This window comes from Podarcis vaucheri (genome assembly GCF_965113315.1).
Source record: "Podarcis vaucheri genome assembly, chromosome: 3".
Classification (NCBI taxonomy): domain Eukaryota; kingdom Metazoa; phylum Chordata; class Lepidosauria; order Squamata; family Lacertidae; genus Podarcis; species Podarcis vaucheri.
Genome location: NC_138761.1, coordinates 108,889,104 through 108,906,923, shown reverse-complemented (window position 1 = coordinate 108,906,923; position 17,820 = coordinate 108,889,104). Strand labels below are relative to the sequence as shown.

General features: G+C 44.1%; 1 protein-coding gene across 1 annotated transcript in view; it reads left to right on the top strand.

The window, feature by feature from the left end:
* PCSK2 (proprotein convertase subtilisin/kexin type 2) overlaps nt 1-17,820 on the top strand; it is a 126,334-nt gene that overhangs the window by 97,480 nt on the left and 11,034 nt on the right. Inside the window, exons 7-8 of the mRNA XM_082215540.1 lie at nt 3,409-3,497; nt 7,631-7,806. Coding sequence (XP_082071666.1) covers nt 3,409-3,497; nt 7,631-7,806 — 265 coding nt within the window. The remainder of the gene's footprint in view (nt 1-3,408; nt 3,498-7,630; nt 7,807-17,820) is intronic.

The window sequence follows — 17,820 nt, the reverse complement described above, 5'->3', positions numbered from 1 at the left end:
TCCCATTAGTACTTGTGCCATTTCTGCCAGAAGCATAGGATAACATGGAAGTTTTCATATATTTGCAGATGAGATGACACCTGACATTTAGCTAATGTGCTGTAATTAATTAGTGAAGAGTTGCACAACTCTGGGACTTCAAAGATCATTGGGCTTCTGCATTTCTATTATATGCCCTAATTCAGTAAATTACGTAGATGTCTAGGAGAGACGTCTGCAACAGCACATGTAAGAAATACACTTACGCTTAGTTACTGATTACCATTTTAGTTCAGAAGCTCATATTCATCTAGCAATAAGACAGATTTTGGCTTGGACTAGATTTCTGCATGCCATTACTGAGTAGGGGGTCATCAAGACTTGCACTTGTCCCGTGCATAAAAAGCATGGGTCCAAGTAGTTTTTTCCCCTTGTTCCACACTTTCTAGGCATGGGTGTGAGTGGTTTTCCCCAGGAAAACCTGCTCTTCAGTGATAAATCAGAGCAAACGTCAATCTGCTAAAAACCCTGATTGTCATTTGCTCCAATTCAGCAGTAAAAATTAGGTTTTCCCAAGGAAAACAGTGGGCAAGGACAAATCTGGATGAGCCCTGGATTGATGCAGCACATGATTCAATATTTTTTTTATTAATGTTTTGTTTAAACAAAACAAGAAATAAAAGCATGCAGAAGAATTATCCATAAAGACAAAAAAATATGAAAAAATAAATAGGTAAGACTTATTACATTACAATACATTCTTCTTGGATTTCTATCGACTTCCCGTCACCCCACCATGTGTCCAGCACAGGATTATAACAGCAGATTCCTCACGTCACATGGCAACCTGTTTCGACCATTTCAAAATGCAGCGGACATGTGGCATGTTTGCAGGAGCAGCTCACCTGCTGGGGCATCACTGCCACTTACGGGGGGATGGCAAGGTGGCAGCGAGGCTGGGCACTGTGCAGGTGCGCCAGTGGGAGATTGGCTCTGCTGGTGTGCTGGCACACAGTGGCGTAGCGTGGGGGGTGCAGGGGTGGGGGCGGCCGCACCGGGTGCAACATCTGGGGGTTAGGGTTAGGGGGCGCAAATCCACGGGTTAGGGGGCGCAAATTACTTGCCTTGCCCCGGGTGCTGACAACCCATGCTACGCCACTGCTGGCACAGTCCCAAATTTGCCACCATCTCGCTCCTCCTGTTAAAGGCAGTGATGCCACTGCTGGCTGGCTGTTGTTGTGGTTCCACTCCGCCAGGCAAGCTACCTCAGGCTGTTTGAGAAACACGGGTTAAAAGGCCCTTTGGGCATGCAGAACGATCTGCATGGTCCTTTAGATCCTAGCCTTTCTTTACAGCCTGCCTTTTCTGTACAAAGCACAGAATTGCTCATATGGAGCTCCTAACAAATTTCTGCTGAGCCAGCCCTTGCCCACTTGGGTAGGTGGAATCAGAAAGGTGTAGGGAAAGGATGGGCAAGCATCTCACCAGTCTAACTTGTTCTGCACCTGACCCCCTTGTGGGATGCAGGTGGCGCTGTGGTCTAAACCACTGAGCCTCTTGGGCTTGCTGATCGGAAGGTCAGTGGTTTGAATCTGTGTGACGGGGTGAGATCCCATTGCTCTGTCCCAGTTCCTGCCAACCTAGCAGTTCGAAAGCACACCAGTGCAAGTAGATAAATAGGTACCGCTTCAGCAGGAAAGGAAACAGTGTTTTCATCCACTCTGGCACTCGTTGTGCCAGAAGTGCCAGAAGCAGTTTAGTAATGCTGGCCACATTATTATTATTATTATTATTATTATTATTATTATTATTATTATTATTATTATTTCAACTTCTACACTGCCCTATAACCGGAGGTCTCAGGGTGGTTCACAACAAGACCACAACATATCAAATCAAACCAAAAGCAATAACCCAATAACCCCCTCCCCCCAAAAAAACCCACCACATTCTAAAAGGGTGTTGGATGTCCATAAGATCAGCCAAAGGCCTGGTTGAAAATGAACGTTTTTGCCTGGAGCCTAAGGGTGTATAATGAAGGCACCAGGCAAACTTCCCTGGGGAGAGCATTCCACAGATGGGGAGCCGCTGCAGGGAAGGCCTGTTCTCATGTTGACACCTTCTGGATCTCTCAAGGAGGAGGCACACAAGGAGGGCCTCGGAAGATGATCTCAGGGTCCAGGCAGGTTCATATGGAAAGAGGTGGTCCTTGAGGTCCTTGACCCGGAAAGCTGTCTGTGGACAAACGCCGGCTCCCTCGGCCTGAAAGCGAGATGAGCGCCACAACCCCATAGTCACCTTTGACTAGACTTAACTGCCCAGTGGTCCTTTACCTTTTTACCTATCCCATTTACCCTTGGCTTACATTTAACTTCTTCAGATAAAGTTAGGCACAACCTCCAGTCTCCTCAAGCCCAGCCCATGTCAAGGAAATAAACAACTATCTGACTTTTAGAAGACATCTGAAGGCAACCCTGTATCGGGAAATTTTTTATGCCCATTGTTTTACCATTTTTATGTGCTGTAAGCCACCCAGAGTGGCTGGGGAAACCCGGCCAGATGGGTGGGATATAAATAAAATTATTATTATTATTATTATTATTATTATTATTATTATTATTATTATTATTATTAACAACTTAGGAAAGTAATGAGGAAATGTACTGAAAAATGTGGGACGAAGGAATGATTAACAAGAAGACATGCAAACACCCCACAAGAAAATCAACATGAACTCTCATTGTCATGCAACTGCCCTGTAAACCTATCAGAATTAATGTTTGATCAAGACTGGACGTAGCCTAACCTTGCCGTAAATTTTGTGCATACTGAATGGATATCTAGGGGAGACGAAGATCATCTGAGATGTCAGCAGCCTTCCTGCCCTAGGATCTATAGAAGATGATAGGCAATAGTATAACTTGCGTTATGCATAACAGGCAGTCCACAGATGCTAGACCGCAGATGCCTAGCAACATAGAAGCCTCTCCAACAGTTCTTTAATAGAGTTACCATAAAGCCCGGAGCTGTCAGGGGAAATTTCTCCTGCAAAACAAAATAGGAAAAAGCTGGTTTGGCCCTTACCCTGTTGCTTCATTGGAAGGTGAAAAAAAGCACATACATTTTCTAGAAACCAAAGCAGAGTGAAACAAAGCAAGCAGCCAGAAACAGACAAGTGTACTTCTTTCATTACCATAGCAAAGTTTTCATTATATAACGGGTGAAATGCAGTGGGGTCATTTTGCAAGTGCCCTCACTGTGCTCAGTCCAAATGTGCATCATGATCTCTGGGCTCCAGGAAACACAACAAAAAAGTCATTTTCTTGATTGTTGTTTGATTTAAAAATCTTTACCCAGTGCCTTTGCAAGCTTTTGTGGATTCTGATGCTAATACGAAGCCTTGACTGGAATCTCTGTCTTTCTCTGCAGTCATGGAACCAGATGTGCTGGGGAAGTATCTGCTGCAGCAAACAACAATATCTGTGGTGTTGGAGTGGCATATAATTCAAAGGTGGCAGGTATGGGATAAATCAGGGAACACACAATTGAGGTTTCTCTCAGAGGCAAAACTGCAATTTTATCTAAAAACGGGGCAAGGAGCAGATACGTGACTCTTCTGAGGTGTGGAGATCAAACCAAGGGCATGAAAGGAACTATGGGATGGGAGGTGATGGTGTCTTCAGAATTGGGTGGAAAGTGAGAAAAGTGCTTAGCACTCACAATATGTGAGAGGAGGAAGGTGCGAGAGGGTACTATGGGGGCGGCTTGTGTGTACAAAAAGGAGCGGGAGGGGGGCATGGATGTGAAAGTGAAAACAGGGCTGCAAAGCACAACTAAACAATAGAAAAGAGAACTGTTTTCAGAAATGTGGTTGGGAAGGTGAAAAACGAGCTTCGGAATTGTGTGGTTTGGGAAGGGGAAACAAGGGTGTTCATGCCGGGGGGGAATGGCGGAGGGTTGGTGAATGGAGCAGGGGTGTGTGTGTGTGTGTGTGTACACAACATAACTAGTTGTTTCAGTCTTCATGCCAGTTTTTCCATCCTGCACTTCCTTCTTCCCAAGATACATGCAGGGCCATCTTACCCATAGGTGATAGGGGTGCGAGGCATCCAGGCGCCGGGCTCTCAGGGGTGCCAGGCTGATAGTTCAGGGCCTGAGAGTTGAGTCCGGGGAAGAGCCCGCCTGTCAGTCGGAGTGCCATGACAGGCTGTTCTGCTACAGGTGGCTCTGCGCCGCGAGTTCGGGGATGACCAAGCCAGCAAGATACTGAGCTGACTGGCTGGGCCTGCCCTCCTGCACACCTGGGACTGGGCAACCTGGGGGGGGGGACATGCCAGGTGGATCTTTGCACCCAAGCGCCACATATGCTTAAGACAGGCCTGGATACATGAAAACCATATGTCTTGCTCTCTTATTGCACATAATTGCTCAAATTGACCGACGTCTCTCATTGTTACTTGAAAGATGCAGCCTGATTAATACCTTGCAAAGTTTCTCTAGAAGCCTCGCCTTGCCTGCCCCAGCCAGCTAGGACCATAGTAAGGGATGATGGGAGTTGTAGTCCAACCATTTCTGGAAGGTTGCAAGCTTCTCTTCTGTAAACCAGGTTTCTCCATCTCTCCAGTAGCAGTTTGTGGAACCGGGTGGTGGCATTGCCTCTCACTGTGAAGTCGAGTTGTGTGGCACACCTGCCTCAAACATAGGCCCCCACTGCTTTAAAATGTATCCAAAACAAATAGCTTTGGGATTCAATTATTGGCAGGCATCTTTCACCAAGAATGGAGATAGTAGCTCAGTGGTAGAGCATTTGCTTTGAACCCTGGCATCTCCAGGTAGGGCCCTTGGCTGTAACCCTGGAAAACTGCTGCCAGTAAATGCAGGCAGCTGTTTCCTATTTTATTTATAAAGTACAGCTCCATTTGCCCCTTTGATGGAGCGATAATGTGTCAGACGGAAATGACTGCAGCCACATACAAGCTCACCATTTAGCAAACCAGGTTATTGTTGAGGACTACAGCACCATCAAGTGGCCAGCTAAAAGCTGAAAAAGAAAGATTTTTCCAAGTCAGTTTTGGGATGGTAGCAAATGATTCACCCTCTTTCCAGTCAGACTTGTACAGTAATGGTAAAAGCTTGCAGTGAGCTCTTGAAGGAAGCTGGAAAGGCTCATTTCAAAGGGAAGAGGGCAGCAAAAGAGCTGGAACCCCTTTAGGAAGTGAGCACAGCAGAGGGACAGTTTGAGTGGAGCCTTCTTTCTGATGTGTTGCTACATGCGGGTGGGTTTCTAGGTAAGAGAACCTCCACTTATTGAGTCTGAAATGGTGTAGCCCAGAATCCTGTCACCTTGGTCCATTGACTGCTTCCTACATAGATCAGTTCAATGAGTTAAAAGCATGGCAGTAGGCAGCTAGGAAGCTGGGCTCTTTCCAATTCCATCCTCAAGTTGAATGGGCTTCCCTGCATTTCAGATCATATGCTCAGTCTAACAATTTCAGCAGAGACCAGCTCCTTTCCAACTTTACACATTTCAACATGATGCTAGTCAACTGTTACTGCTGTAATCGATCTGAAGTAAAACATGTGGGGTGCCACAGGGTTCTGTCTTGGGCCCGGTCTTATTCAACATCTTTATCAACGACTTGGATGATGGACTCAAGGGCATCCTGGCCAAATTTGCAGATGACACCAAACTGGGAGGGGTGGCTAACACCCCAGAGGACAGGCTCACACTTCAAAACGACCTTGACAGATTAGAGAACTGGGCAAAAAACAAACAAGATGAATTTTAACAGGGAGAAATGTAAAGTATTGCACTTGGGCAAAAAAAATGAGAGGCACAAATACAAGATGGGTGACACCTGGCTTGAGAGCAGTACACGTGAAAAGGATCTAGGAGTCTTGGTTGACCACAAACTTGACATGAGCCAACAGTGTGACGCGGCAGCTAAAAAAGCCAATGCAATTCTGGGCTGCATCAACAGGAGTATAGCATCTAGATAAAGGGAAGTAATAGTGCCACTGTATTCTGCTCTGGTCAGACCTCACCTGGAGTACTGTGTCCAGTTCTGGGCACCACAATTCAAGAAGGACACTGACAAACTGGAACGTGTCCAGAGGAGGGCAACTAAAATGGTCAAAGGCCTGGAAATGATGCCTTATGAGGAACGGCTAAGGGAGCTGGGCATGTTTAGCCTGGAGAAGAGGAGGTTAAGGGGTGATATGATAGCCATGTTCAAATATATAAAAGGATGTCACATAGAGGAGGGAGAAAGGTTGTTTTCTGCTGCTCCAGAGAAGCAGACCTGGAGCAATGGATCCAAACTACAAGAAAGAAGATTCCACCTAAACATTAGGAAGAACTTCCTGACAGTAAGAGCTGTTCGACAGTGGAATTTGCTGCCAAGGAGTGTGGTGGAGTCTCCTACTTTGGAGGTCTTTAAGCAGAGGCTTGACAACCATATGTCAGGAGTGCTCTGATGGTGTTTCCTGCTTGGCAGGGGGTTGGACTCGATGGCCCTTGTGGTCTCTTCCAACTCTATGATTCTATGATTCTATGTGCATCAAAATAGTTTTTTAAAAATACAGAACATTCTGGGCAGAGCAATCCAAACATCCCATCTGCCATGCTAGGGGGTGGATGAGGTGCCTGGATCTGCCAGCCTCTGCCAGCAGGGGACCAGCGAGGGAACCCTCCCTGTGAGGAGCTCCCCAATTTGCCCACCCAAGGGCAGGCAGAAGCTACCTCCAGCAATATCAGTACCAGCAACCAGAGTAGCCAGTGAGAAACAAATGGGTCTGTGTGGTCTCTCTCTCCCTCCCTCCCTCCCTCCGTGTGTGTGTGTGTGTGTGTGTGTGTGTGTAACTAGCACAAAGATCCAAAGGATCTTGAGCTAGCTCTGCTTCAGACATTTGACAGCAATAAGCCCAATCTGATCCTAGGATCTGCCATAGCAAAGAAGCTTTTCCCCCTCCCCACATTGCACCCAATATCAACTGCCTAAATAGTGCAGTGATGGGCCTGTGGATGGTGCCAAGGCTATGGTGCTCCATTAAGGACGTGGCCTAAACCACTGAGTCTCTTGGGCTTGCTGATCAGAAGGTTGGTGGTTTGAATCCCCACAACAGGGTGAGTTCCCGTTGCTCTGTCCCAGCTCCTGCCAACCTTGCAGTTCAAAAGCACACCAGTGCAAGTAGGTAAATAGGTACTGCTGTGGCGGGAAGGTAAACGGTGTTTCCATGCACTCTGGTTTCCGTCACGGTGTTCCATTGTGCCAGAAGCAGTTTAGTCATGCTGGCGACATGACGCGGAAAGCTGTCTGTGGACAAACGCCGGCTCCCTTAGCCTGAAGTGAGATGAGCACTGCACCCCATAATCGCCTTTGACTGGACTTAACTGTGCAGGGATCTTTTACCTTTACCTTACCTTCCATTAAGACCCAGCCAGGCTTTTGGGTTACCTTTTTTTAACTGCAAAGCTTTGCATTCAGAAAATTGAGAAGAACTAAATCCTGCCTCTGCCAAAGTTGTGTTGTGAAAGACAATGCAGATCCAAGATTGGTGTTGCAGGGTTTATACCTGTCAAGAGACCTTAGTGACCTTGAGACCTGTTTCCTCCACTCATTCTCCACATTTACGTTGCTTAAATCCACAGGCATCCGAATGCTGGATCAGCCGTTCATGACAGACATCATAGAAGCTTCCTCGATCAGCCACATGCCTCAAATAATAGATATTTACAGTGCCAGCTGGGGCCCGACCGATAATGGTAAGACTGTGGATGGACCAAGAGAGCTCACCTTACAAGCCATGGCAGATGGTGTGAATAAGGTAATGTGTCTGGTTTAAAACAGTTTTATCATGTCCCTGTGATGTCTGACCTTTTGTGATCAAAAGAGCTCAAACGGGACAAAGCATCAGCAGGGAAGGTCCTTATAACCAATTCACTAACAGAGAAGATCAAACCTGGAACTATGTTTGATCTTATATATCACTAAATTGGCTGAAGGATCTTCCCTACTTAATTCTTTATTCCATTTAAGTCTATGCCACTGAGAGAGAGGGAGGGGGGGAGAGATTGCTGTTGCTGCTCCAAATAAACCCAGCCCTCAGAATTACTGAGAATTTTTGCTCCACTAATTTGGTTAGCTGGGACGCGGGTAATGCTGTGGGTTAAACCACAGAGCCTAGGACTTGGTGATCAGAAGGTCAGTGGTTCGAATCCCTGCGATGGGGTGAGCTCCCGTTGCTCGGTCCCTGCTCCTGCCAACCTAGCAATTCAAAAGCACGTCAAAGTGCAAGTAGATAAATAGGTACCGCGCTGGTGGAAAGGTAAATGGCTTTTCCGTGCGCTGCTCTGGTATGCCAGAAACGGCTTAGTCATGCTGGCCACATGACCCGGAAGCTGTACGCTAGCTCCCTCAGCCAATAAAGCGAGATGAGCACCGCAACCCCAGAGTCGGGGTTGCAGGGGTCCCTTTACCTTTACCTAATTTGGTTAGTAATTTTTCTATTTTCCCTTTCACCCATTTTCCTTTTCACCCATCCTTCTTCATTGCAACTGCCATCACAAAATGACGTTAGAATGATTAACTTGCTTGCTTAGTGTTAAAACAAGTGCTACGTTAATAGCACAATTAGCCATTACATCTGCTTTACATCAAAATATTAAAATACCAGGAACAGGACCCCTAATTTGTATTAAGATTGCAACACACAGGGAGGGGAAGTTTAACCCTTCATGGCTGCAATCCTGAAAAACAATCACACCACCATCATGAATGACAGCACTGGGAGAAAAGCTCCCATGGGCACATATGAGGGGGAAAGCTCCCATTGGTGCAAATGGGAACTTTTTTGTAATTCTAATTTCCACACAGGATGATTTTTGCCTGCTTTATGTGCTCCTAATGAAAACTGGGTGGGGCAGGGACTGTGCCTGGCATCATCATCATCATCATCATCATTATAAGATGTGGTTGCTAATCATGGTATTCTGGTTTGGTCCCTAGTGATAGTATATCAACTTATTTAGGCTGCACAGTAAATCTAGGGAGATCTAGCAGAACTGTTGTACAATTGCTCATTTTCCACCCGAATAATTTCTTTCTATTGTCTGTGATGATTTCTCACTAAAAACCTTTTCACATCTTTTCCGGTGAACTTAACCTGCTAATAATATCCAAGCATGGCAGAAATATATTTAATAGCTCTGCCCTAATGAGTCGTAAATCTTAGCCCATTCCATGTTCCTTGCTGATCTCTTGTGGTGTTTTGTACTGACACAGCCCACAAGGGCATGAGGAGGACAAAGGAGGTGTCTGGGATGAAGCATGGAGAACTTCCACAGTGTGAACTTCCCCAATTTGTTGCAAATTGTATTAAAAGGCAAGCTAATCTAAACCTTTCTGGATTCCAGTCCATTTTGAAAGAGCTTTACTCAGCAACTTTTGGATTACAAAGATTGTGTGCAGGATTCCATAGAAAAGACCATTTCAATCCTCTCGTCTTGTCCTCCCATTTTGTGGAGCATACAGGCAACTGTTTGAGTAGGGCTCGACATTGTCTGGAATACAAACTAGTCAGCTGAAATCCGTTATGATTCTTGTGACCTGTTCTGGTAACCAAATCAAATATAGGAAGGTTTTCCATTACAGTCGTACCTTGGTTCTCAAACACCTTGGTGCTCCCAAACGCCAAAAACCCAAAAGTAAGTGTTCTGGTTTTCGAATGCTTTTCGGAAGCCAAACGTCCGACGTGGCTTCCAGTTGAATGCAGGAAGCCCCTGCAGCCAATTGAAAGCTGTGCCTTGGTTTTTGAACGGTATCGGGAGTCGAACGGACTTCTGGAACGGGTTAAGTTTGAGAACCAAGGTACAGCTGTATTCTGTTCATGAACAGCCAGAAAGGTGGGGCTGCCCAGCTCAACCCCAGGGTGGGAATGACACCCCTGGTTATGAATCCTATGAATGACAAATGTAGGACTTCTTTAAACTATTGTTGTTGGCGTCGGTCTGTCTCTTGAGAAAATGGAGTTCACTTCCGGGGGGCGAAGTCACATCGCTGAAGAATCACAGCACTTGCCGTGGCTGTAGAGACCGGTAACCCGTAACAGTTTCCTCCAGTGTTGTTTCTTTGCTGCATTCACAGCATCAAAGTGACCTCTCTGGGGTGCTAGCCTAGGCAGTGTGTATGGAGGTCCTAGGCTGCCCAGATGACACCCTCAGCCTCACTGATGTGGTCCAAAGGAAGGTAGAGCAATGCATTTGGCATCACTGAGCTTCAGAAGTTTCTGGAAGGAGGTTTACATGAGACCATCCTGTTGAATGGTCGCCTTAAAATGTGAAGGTTCATTATTGTTTCACAAGTTGTGTATGTCTTTAAGGGCCAGGGCAAATAACAAGACCCAGTCTTACAGCTGTGAAACATAGCAGGTGCTGCTAGGTTGTTTTAATTAAGCTGTGTCAGCAATTGGATATAATATATAAAGAGCAGCACCTAGCTCTCCCTTTACCCTGGGTCGCTGGTTGGGTCATGGGTCATGTTTGTTGTTGTTATCTTTAGTGTAAAAGGAGTTTTTGTTTTGTTATTAAAAGCTTGTTGAAGTTATTTTTGAGTTCCTTGTTATGCATGGTCTCCCCAGCAAGCTCTCTTCAGCGCTACTAAACTGCAAATAGCCAACACATCCAACTGTCTTAAGGACTCCACTCTGGATTTGTTATACTGCTAAGCATTTTCTTCTTCAAAAAGGGAACTATGACTATATATATTTTCCCCTGGATGCTCTTTTCTTCTGTTTTGTTGTTTTCTGCCTTTCGCTTATGCACAGAAACATCCAAGCCTTTCTTTTCTTTGGAAAGCTCTCAGTGGCTGCTGCTAAAGTCAGATAATTAGCACCCCTGCTACGATGTTCCATTTCAAAGCGTCAGCAGTTCTAACCTGGCAAAAAAAGGGGGGCTATTATAGACAGAAAGCACAACTTGCAAAATATTCTGTTTTGTAGCAGTCTCATAGATGGAGATCATAATCCTTTATCTCAAAATAACCATATATCTGGAAAAGTCAGCTATCAAGTTCATCGCATCTCAATAATAATTGCAGTTACCTGTGAGGTTTGAAATTTTGGCTGAGATGTGGTGGTCTTGTAGTAAGGTTAAAGCTTACTGGGAAATGATATACAATGAATTGAAAAGGATGTTCAAAATAACTTTTATTTTTTAAAAAAACTCCAGAAGCTTTTCTTTGGGGAATTATAGGGACAGAACTACCTAAATTGTATAGAAATTTATTTACATAAGCTAGCTACTATAGAAGCAAGAATGCTACTTGCCCCAAAGTGGAAAGAAGCAGAAGTCTCAGTAAAGGAAGAATGGATACAAAAACTTATGGAATATGCAGAAATGGTGAAACTTACCGGAAAATATGAAATCAAGATAACCCATTTATAAAAGAATGGAAATGGTTAATGGAATATTTACAGATAAACTGTAAACAGATTAGAACATTGGCAGGATTATTGTAATAACCTGCAGTTTCATAAGAGTATATATTTAAAGATGGATAAATGAGCAAATTAAGTTTATTTGAATATGCAGAAGATATTAAAAATAAATTTAAGAAACTGCAGAAAGAGGGGGAAGGAAGTCAAGTTTTGAAATGTCAAAATGATTGTAAAATCAATGAAATGTATAAATATGAAAAGTATAAATGAAAAGTTTTCAAAAAGAAAAGAAAATGTTGGCCAAGGAAGGTGTGTTCAGATATTAGTTTCGAAGTTTTCTACCCCTTCAGAATAGTTTTTGGGCTAGATAATAACCATCCAGCCCCAGTCCAAAATGGATGAAAAAAGTATGATTTTCAAATTTTATTTTCTTCTTACAGTCATATCTCACCTTTCCTCTAAGGAGCTCAAGCTGTCATGCATGTTTCTCAACCTCCCCATATCCTCACAATATCATTTGTAAGGTATGTTAGGCTGGGAGACTCTGACTGTCTTAGTGAGCTTCATGGGTCAGACTCCCAGGTCCAAGTCAGTTTACTGCCCATTCACTCACTTTTTAGAGGCCCCATTGGAACTCTTCACAATCTCTCATTGTGATTTCTTTGTGACTCTGAACACTTTAGTATTCTCAGCAAACCTGCCCACCTCACTGCTCACCCAATTAAGAAGCCAAACACCAGTCCTTGAGGGGCTCCACTTTCTTCATCTCTCCATTCGGATAACTCTCCATTTATTCCTCCCCTCTGCTCCCTGCTGCTTAACCAATTCCTCTCCTCTTCCTCCATTCCTGTTAAGCTTACTCAGGAGTTGTTGGTGAGGTATTTTGTTGAAAGTCTGAGTACACTATGTCAACTGGATCACTTCCCTCTGCATGCTTGTTTATGCTCTCAAAGAACAGGAGGGAACGGTTGCGGTTGCTCGAGAGTAACCAGGCAGGTATCCGACCTGTCTTTTACAGGTTTTATTTTGGTGTAAACTATTTACAGTGAGGGATGCGGGTGGCGCTGTGGGTTAAACCACAGAGCCTAGGACTTGACGATCAGAAGGTCAGTGGTTCGAATCTCCGCCACGGGGTGAGTTCCAGTTGTTCAGTCCCTGTTCATGCCAACCTAGCAGTTCAAAAGCACGTCAAAGTGCAAGTAGATAAATAGGTACTGCTCTGGCGGGAAGGTACACGGCGTTTCCGTGCGCTGCTCTGGTTCGCCAGAAGCGGCTTAGTCATGCTGGCCACATAACCCGGAAGCTGTACGCCGGCTCCCTCGGCCAATAAAGCGAGATGAGCACCGCAACCCCAGAGTCGGTCACGACTGGACCTAATGGTCAGGAGTCCTTTTATCTTTACTTACAGTGAAGAGCGTCATAAGTTCATGTCTGGCTCAATGGCTAGCAGAATCCGGGAGAGGTCTGTTTTTTTACCTCCCCCAACACAAAAGTTTCGTCACTCCCAGCCTTTTCCGCCCCTCCCTGTGCCCCAGACTACTGCACATGATTGGCGATGGCAAGGGCGTGCTTCCCTCCTCTCCGGCTTGCTCAGGTGCGGTGTTAAGGCTCTTATTAGCATCCTCTGGTCCTTGCACCTCTTCTCCACTGGAGGTGGGGCTTTCCTCCTTGCTGGAAGAGGAACTGCTTCACAAGATTTTCGAGGCTCCCTGTAACACAACTCCCCCTCTATCTCTCGCCTCTGAGCTGATGGTAGTTCCCTGACAGTAAAGGATACAGAAGGCTGATAAATAGCAGCTGCTGGGGGGAAGGCAAGACGGGGAGCAAATGCCATCAGTTTGTAGGATTCTCAAAATCATCTGGTTGGCGTCATTTGGGAGTAGATTGATGGACTAGGTAGACCTTTGGATAATCCCACAACTTCTTAGATCTATACCTTACCATCTATGTATGATGTTGAATATGTTCGTCTGCATATGATAAAAGAATAGTCCTATTCTTTTTTTTGAATCTAGCTTTGGTGAGTTCACTTAGCATCCTTAGAAAAGAAAAATAATTGAAAAAAGTCTTTTTTGCAAACTTTAAAAGTAGTGCATTTTTATGAAGTTTGTTTATTATTATTTTATGAACCGTATCCACATTCTAATTTTATGTGATTCCCCCCCCTTTCTTTCTCCCTCTCTGCATAGTTGAGATCTCTGTTACATGCATAATATAAATCCAATTAGGACTATTTTCAGAATAGTAAAGTAATTATTCTACAGAAATGTCATGGATCTTTAATATAACTCCTAGGTGAATAAACATTGCGGACTCTTCCCTTGCCAACCAGAGCTTGAATTTAATATACAAAGGTGATTACTCATGAATAAATAATGAGAACTGAAATGTTGGCTGAGCAAGAGAGGCACATCGGGAATGTTAATGAGCTGCTAAACTGAAAATGATACTTCTCAGTATTTGAGAAGGGGCTCAGAAGAAGCCAAGGTTCAGCCAAGTTGTGCTCCTGATATTTTGGACAGCTCCCATCATTCCTGGGTGTTGTGATCTAAAACAGGCGTAGGCAAACTCAGCCCTCCAGATGTTTGAGACTACAATTCCCATCATCCCTGACCACTGGTCCTGTTAGCTAGGGATGATGGGAGTTGTAGTCCCAAAACATCTGGAGGGCCGAGTTTGCCTATGCCTGATCTAAAACATCTATAGGACACCAAGTTAGAGGAGGATGCTCTGTAAGAATGAAGATAATCATGCCTTGTAAGCATGATGATTCTTCAACTTTGTTTCCATTTTAACGTCACACCCAAGATCTTTGAACTTGCTTATATTGTCTTGGTTTATATATTTGTGGCTTCATCAACAACATTTATCCAGTTTCAACTTATCCTTGTTTAAAGGAAAAAAGTTCTCAAACAGCCAATTGCTGTGTGTGTGGTTGGCTTTTTATATCAGCAGGTTTTTCAAAAAGAAGTCACTCTTGGAAAAAGATCAAACTTTTTTTTACTAAGGCTGTGGACTGAGCTTCATCACAATTTGCAATATGTCATCTGTACCTTCCTTCCTGCATTGCCAGTGAATGTTATATTGCCTCAGTAAGACGGCTGTGCCTAAGGCACAAAAAATTCTGCAAAGGTGGAAATTGCCTGGAGGGAAGTATTAAGAATTTATGTTCTAATCAAGACATTGTAATTGGGTTCTCCAGTGGAAGGAAAAACCCAGGTGTTAAAAAATAAATGGCTGTTCTCATTTTCCTTTAGCCACAGTTATGAGCAACTGGATTTGTCATTGTTAAAGGTGAACAGTGGGGAAATACGAGTAGCAATGTCATAGAACTATGCAAGTCACTGAATAAGTCACTGAGAAGCTAAGATTAAAATGAATTCAGACAGCAGTTCTAAACCCACTCACCTGGGAGTAAGTGTCATTGAACTCAATGCAACTTCTCTGCACGTCAACCCAAGAATATTCATATATGTTTCAAGTCCAGCGGCAGCCTAATGCAAGGTGTGACCAGAAGGTCTGGTGAATGGTCACAGAAATCGGACAGCGAGAAATATTTGAACAAACATGTTTTATAGCAGGGGTCAGCAAACTTTTTCAGCAGGGGGCCCGTCCACTGTCCCTTAGACCTTGTGGGGGGACAGACTATATTTTTTTTGGGGAAATGAATAAATTCTTATGCCCCACAAATAACCGAGAGATGCATTTTAAATAAAAGCACACATTCTACTCATGTAAAAACACGCTGATTCCTGGACCGTCCATGGGCCGGGTTTAGAAGGCGATTGGGCCGGATCCAGCCTCCAGGCCTTGGTTTGGCTACCCATGCTTTACAGGCCTTCAAAGTAGGCCGCCTCTGATACAATGCACCGTTGACAACGTTCGTAGAACTGTTGGAAACTTCTGGATAAATTCTCTTTTCGTACTGCTTTCAGTTCCCTCGTCACAGCAGCTTGGATGTGTGAAATGTTGGAAAAGCCATGCCCTTTCAGTGCAGATTTCAGTTTTGGAAAAAGAACGAAATCCGGTGGGGCCAGATCGGGAGAATATGGAGAGTGGGACAACTCAGTAACCTCAGTGATGATTTCACGCAGAATATGCAATTCTTCCGCATCAATAACTCATGAACTTTGTTGACATTTGCCACTGTTCTGCTCATTGGAGATCTGCTCTGCCAGACCCAGAGTCATCTTCGGTGGTTTGCCGTCCCTCACGGAAATGCTTAAACCACTCATACACTGTGTTTCAAATTATAACTTCATCTCCTTCCACAATTGTGAGCATTTTGTTGGTTTCCGATTCTGATGGTATGTTCAAATAATTCTTGCTGTCCGATTTCTGTGACCGTTCACCGAACTTCCCAGTCACACCTTGTTTTTCTCTCCCATTTTAGGATCCTTCATTTACCTTATTGGTGATTGTTGACATCCCAGGTGTGCTGTTACGGCTAGAATTGTGATTGCATTGCCATTTATATCTCATATATCTATATCTTTACTCTTTGATCAGACTTTCTTATAAGTGTTACCTCAGTGTCTTCAGTGAGTGAAGGGCAGCTTCTTTGTGAATGTTGGCCACTATCGATTGGATGGCAACAGGTCTTAGAACCCCTGCCTTTGCAAAGTTCATACTCTTATGGACTAGCACAGGCACGCCCAACAGGTAGATAGTGATCTACCGGTAGATCACTGGAAGTCTGTGGTAGATCACCGGTAGATTACTGACTCCTCCCAAAGAAGCTACAACTTTGACCTGAACCTTCCAGTTTTTAACTCTATGAGTAGATCGCAGTCTCTTGGGAGTTGGCCACTCCTGGACTAGCACATCTCTCAATTTGGAAGTTTTCACCCTGCATCTTTATTTTGGTTATTTTGCATTTCTCCTCTCCACTTTCACCTTACTTGCACTATTGGCAAGTGTTAATACAGATCAAATGCTGGCAAGTCTGGGCCACCAATTGCTCTTGTTTCTGCCATCCAGCTCTTAAATCTGATCAAATGAATCTGTATCAGTTGGTTTTGATACATAAGACGGAATGTTTCTGGGTCCAACAAGAGGCACCAAGAATGAGGAGTAGTTTCATATATAAAATGCTTTATTCAGAGGAGCCTCGACAAATTAGAAGCTCTTATCATTACATAAGCGGTGTGCTCTATTTCTTCACACACTCAGATCACATCCCTACAATTGTATAAAAATGATCCAGATGCTTTATGTTGCCATTATAAAGAAAAAACAGCAGGAGCTTTTTATCTTCCATTTGCAATTTCAAATCAGAATTAGGTTTTGATTCCCTTTTGCACAGCTTCTTAGTTAGAATCCAGAGGAGCTCTTGCAAGGGGCCTATTGTAATATTGGCTTATTGCCCACCCACCAAAAACCTATGAAGTTGAGAAAACACACACACACACACACACACACACACACACGTATACATTCCAGGCATGATTCTATGTGGATGAACTTTTCTTATTTTTCCAGAGTTTTTGACCATACCTGATCTAAGATTTTTAAAAAATGAGTATGTGCTTTTTCATTCAATATATGTTCAGACATACATCAAGTTAGGCCACTTTGGGAGCTGTTGGTGGTACATGGGAATGTATATTTGATAAACTGAATGCTTCCATCATCTTCCAGGCTGCGGTATTGAACCAGAGTCTATTATTATTATTATTATTATTAATTTAAATAGTTTGAAATATTTGATGATTTATTTGGATCGTAACAATTGCTGACTGTGTGAATGGGCATCTTGTCTCATTAGACCCTAAGTCTATGATGGCGATCTGCCCAAAGTAGCCTTTGGTAGGACACAGAAATTCTTTCTGGCTAGGTGATCCTACTGATCCTCTTAGCTCTCTCTGTCCCACCCTTCCCTGTTTAAAGAGCCCCATCATATTTGTCTATTGCAACACTGGGGAACTTCTGGCTGCAGGGTTAGTTACAGCTGATCATCAGTGCTTGCAGAGAGCTGTCAATTGGGCTGTGAAGCCTTGATGATCAGCTGATTGTCTCGGCTTCAAAGTGTCACTCACCCAACATGGTTGAATTTCAAGGTGCGGATGAAAATGGGCCATCAAACATCAGTGTGATGTCAGATTGCTGATAGTTGGGCATCCAGATCCAGTTCCCCATTCCTGGTCTATTGTAGAGTTGCTTTATTATATCTCTTTTCTTTGTCAAAACAGACATATGTGTGTCAAAGCTACTCAGCCTTCTTAACAAACCAGGGACGCTTTCGAGCATAAACTCTCTAATTGCTCCTGACTGCCAGATAACCAAAGGGCAGAGCAGGTTAAGTGGACTTGTGTCCGTCACAACAAAACACTGGCTCTGCTCCTATTATCCCTGGAATTGATTCTCTCTCATGTGTGTCTTACTAACTGCTGGGAAATTTTTTTG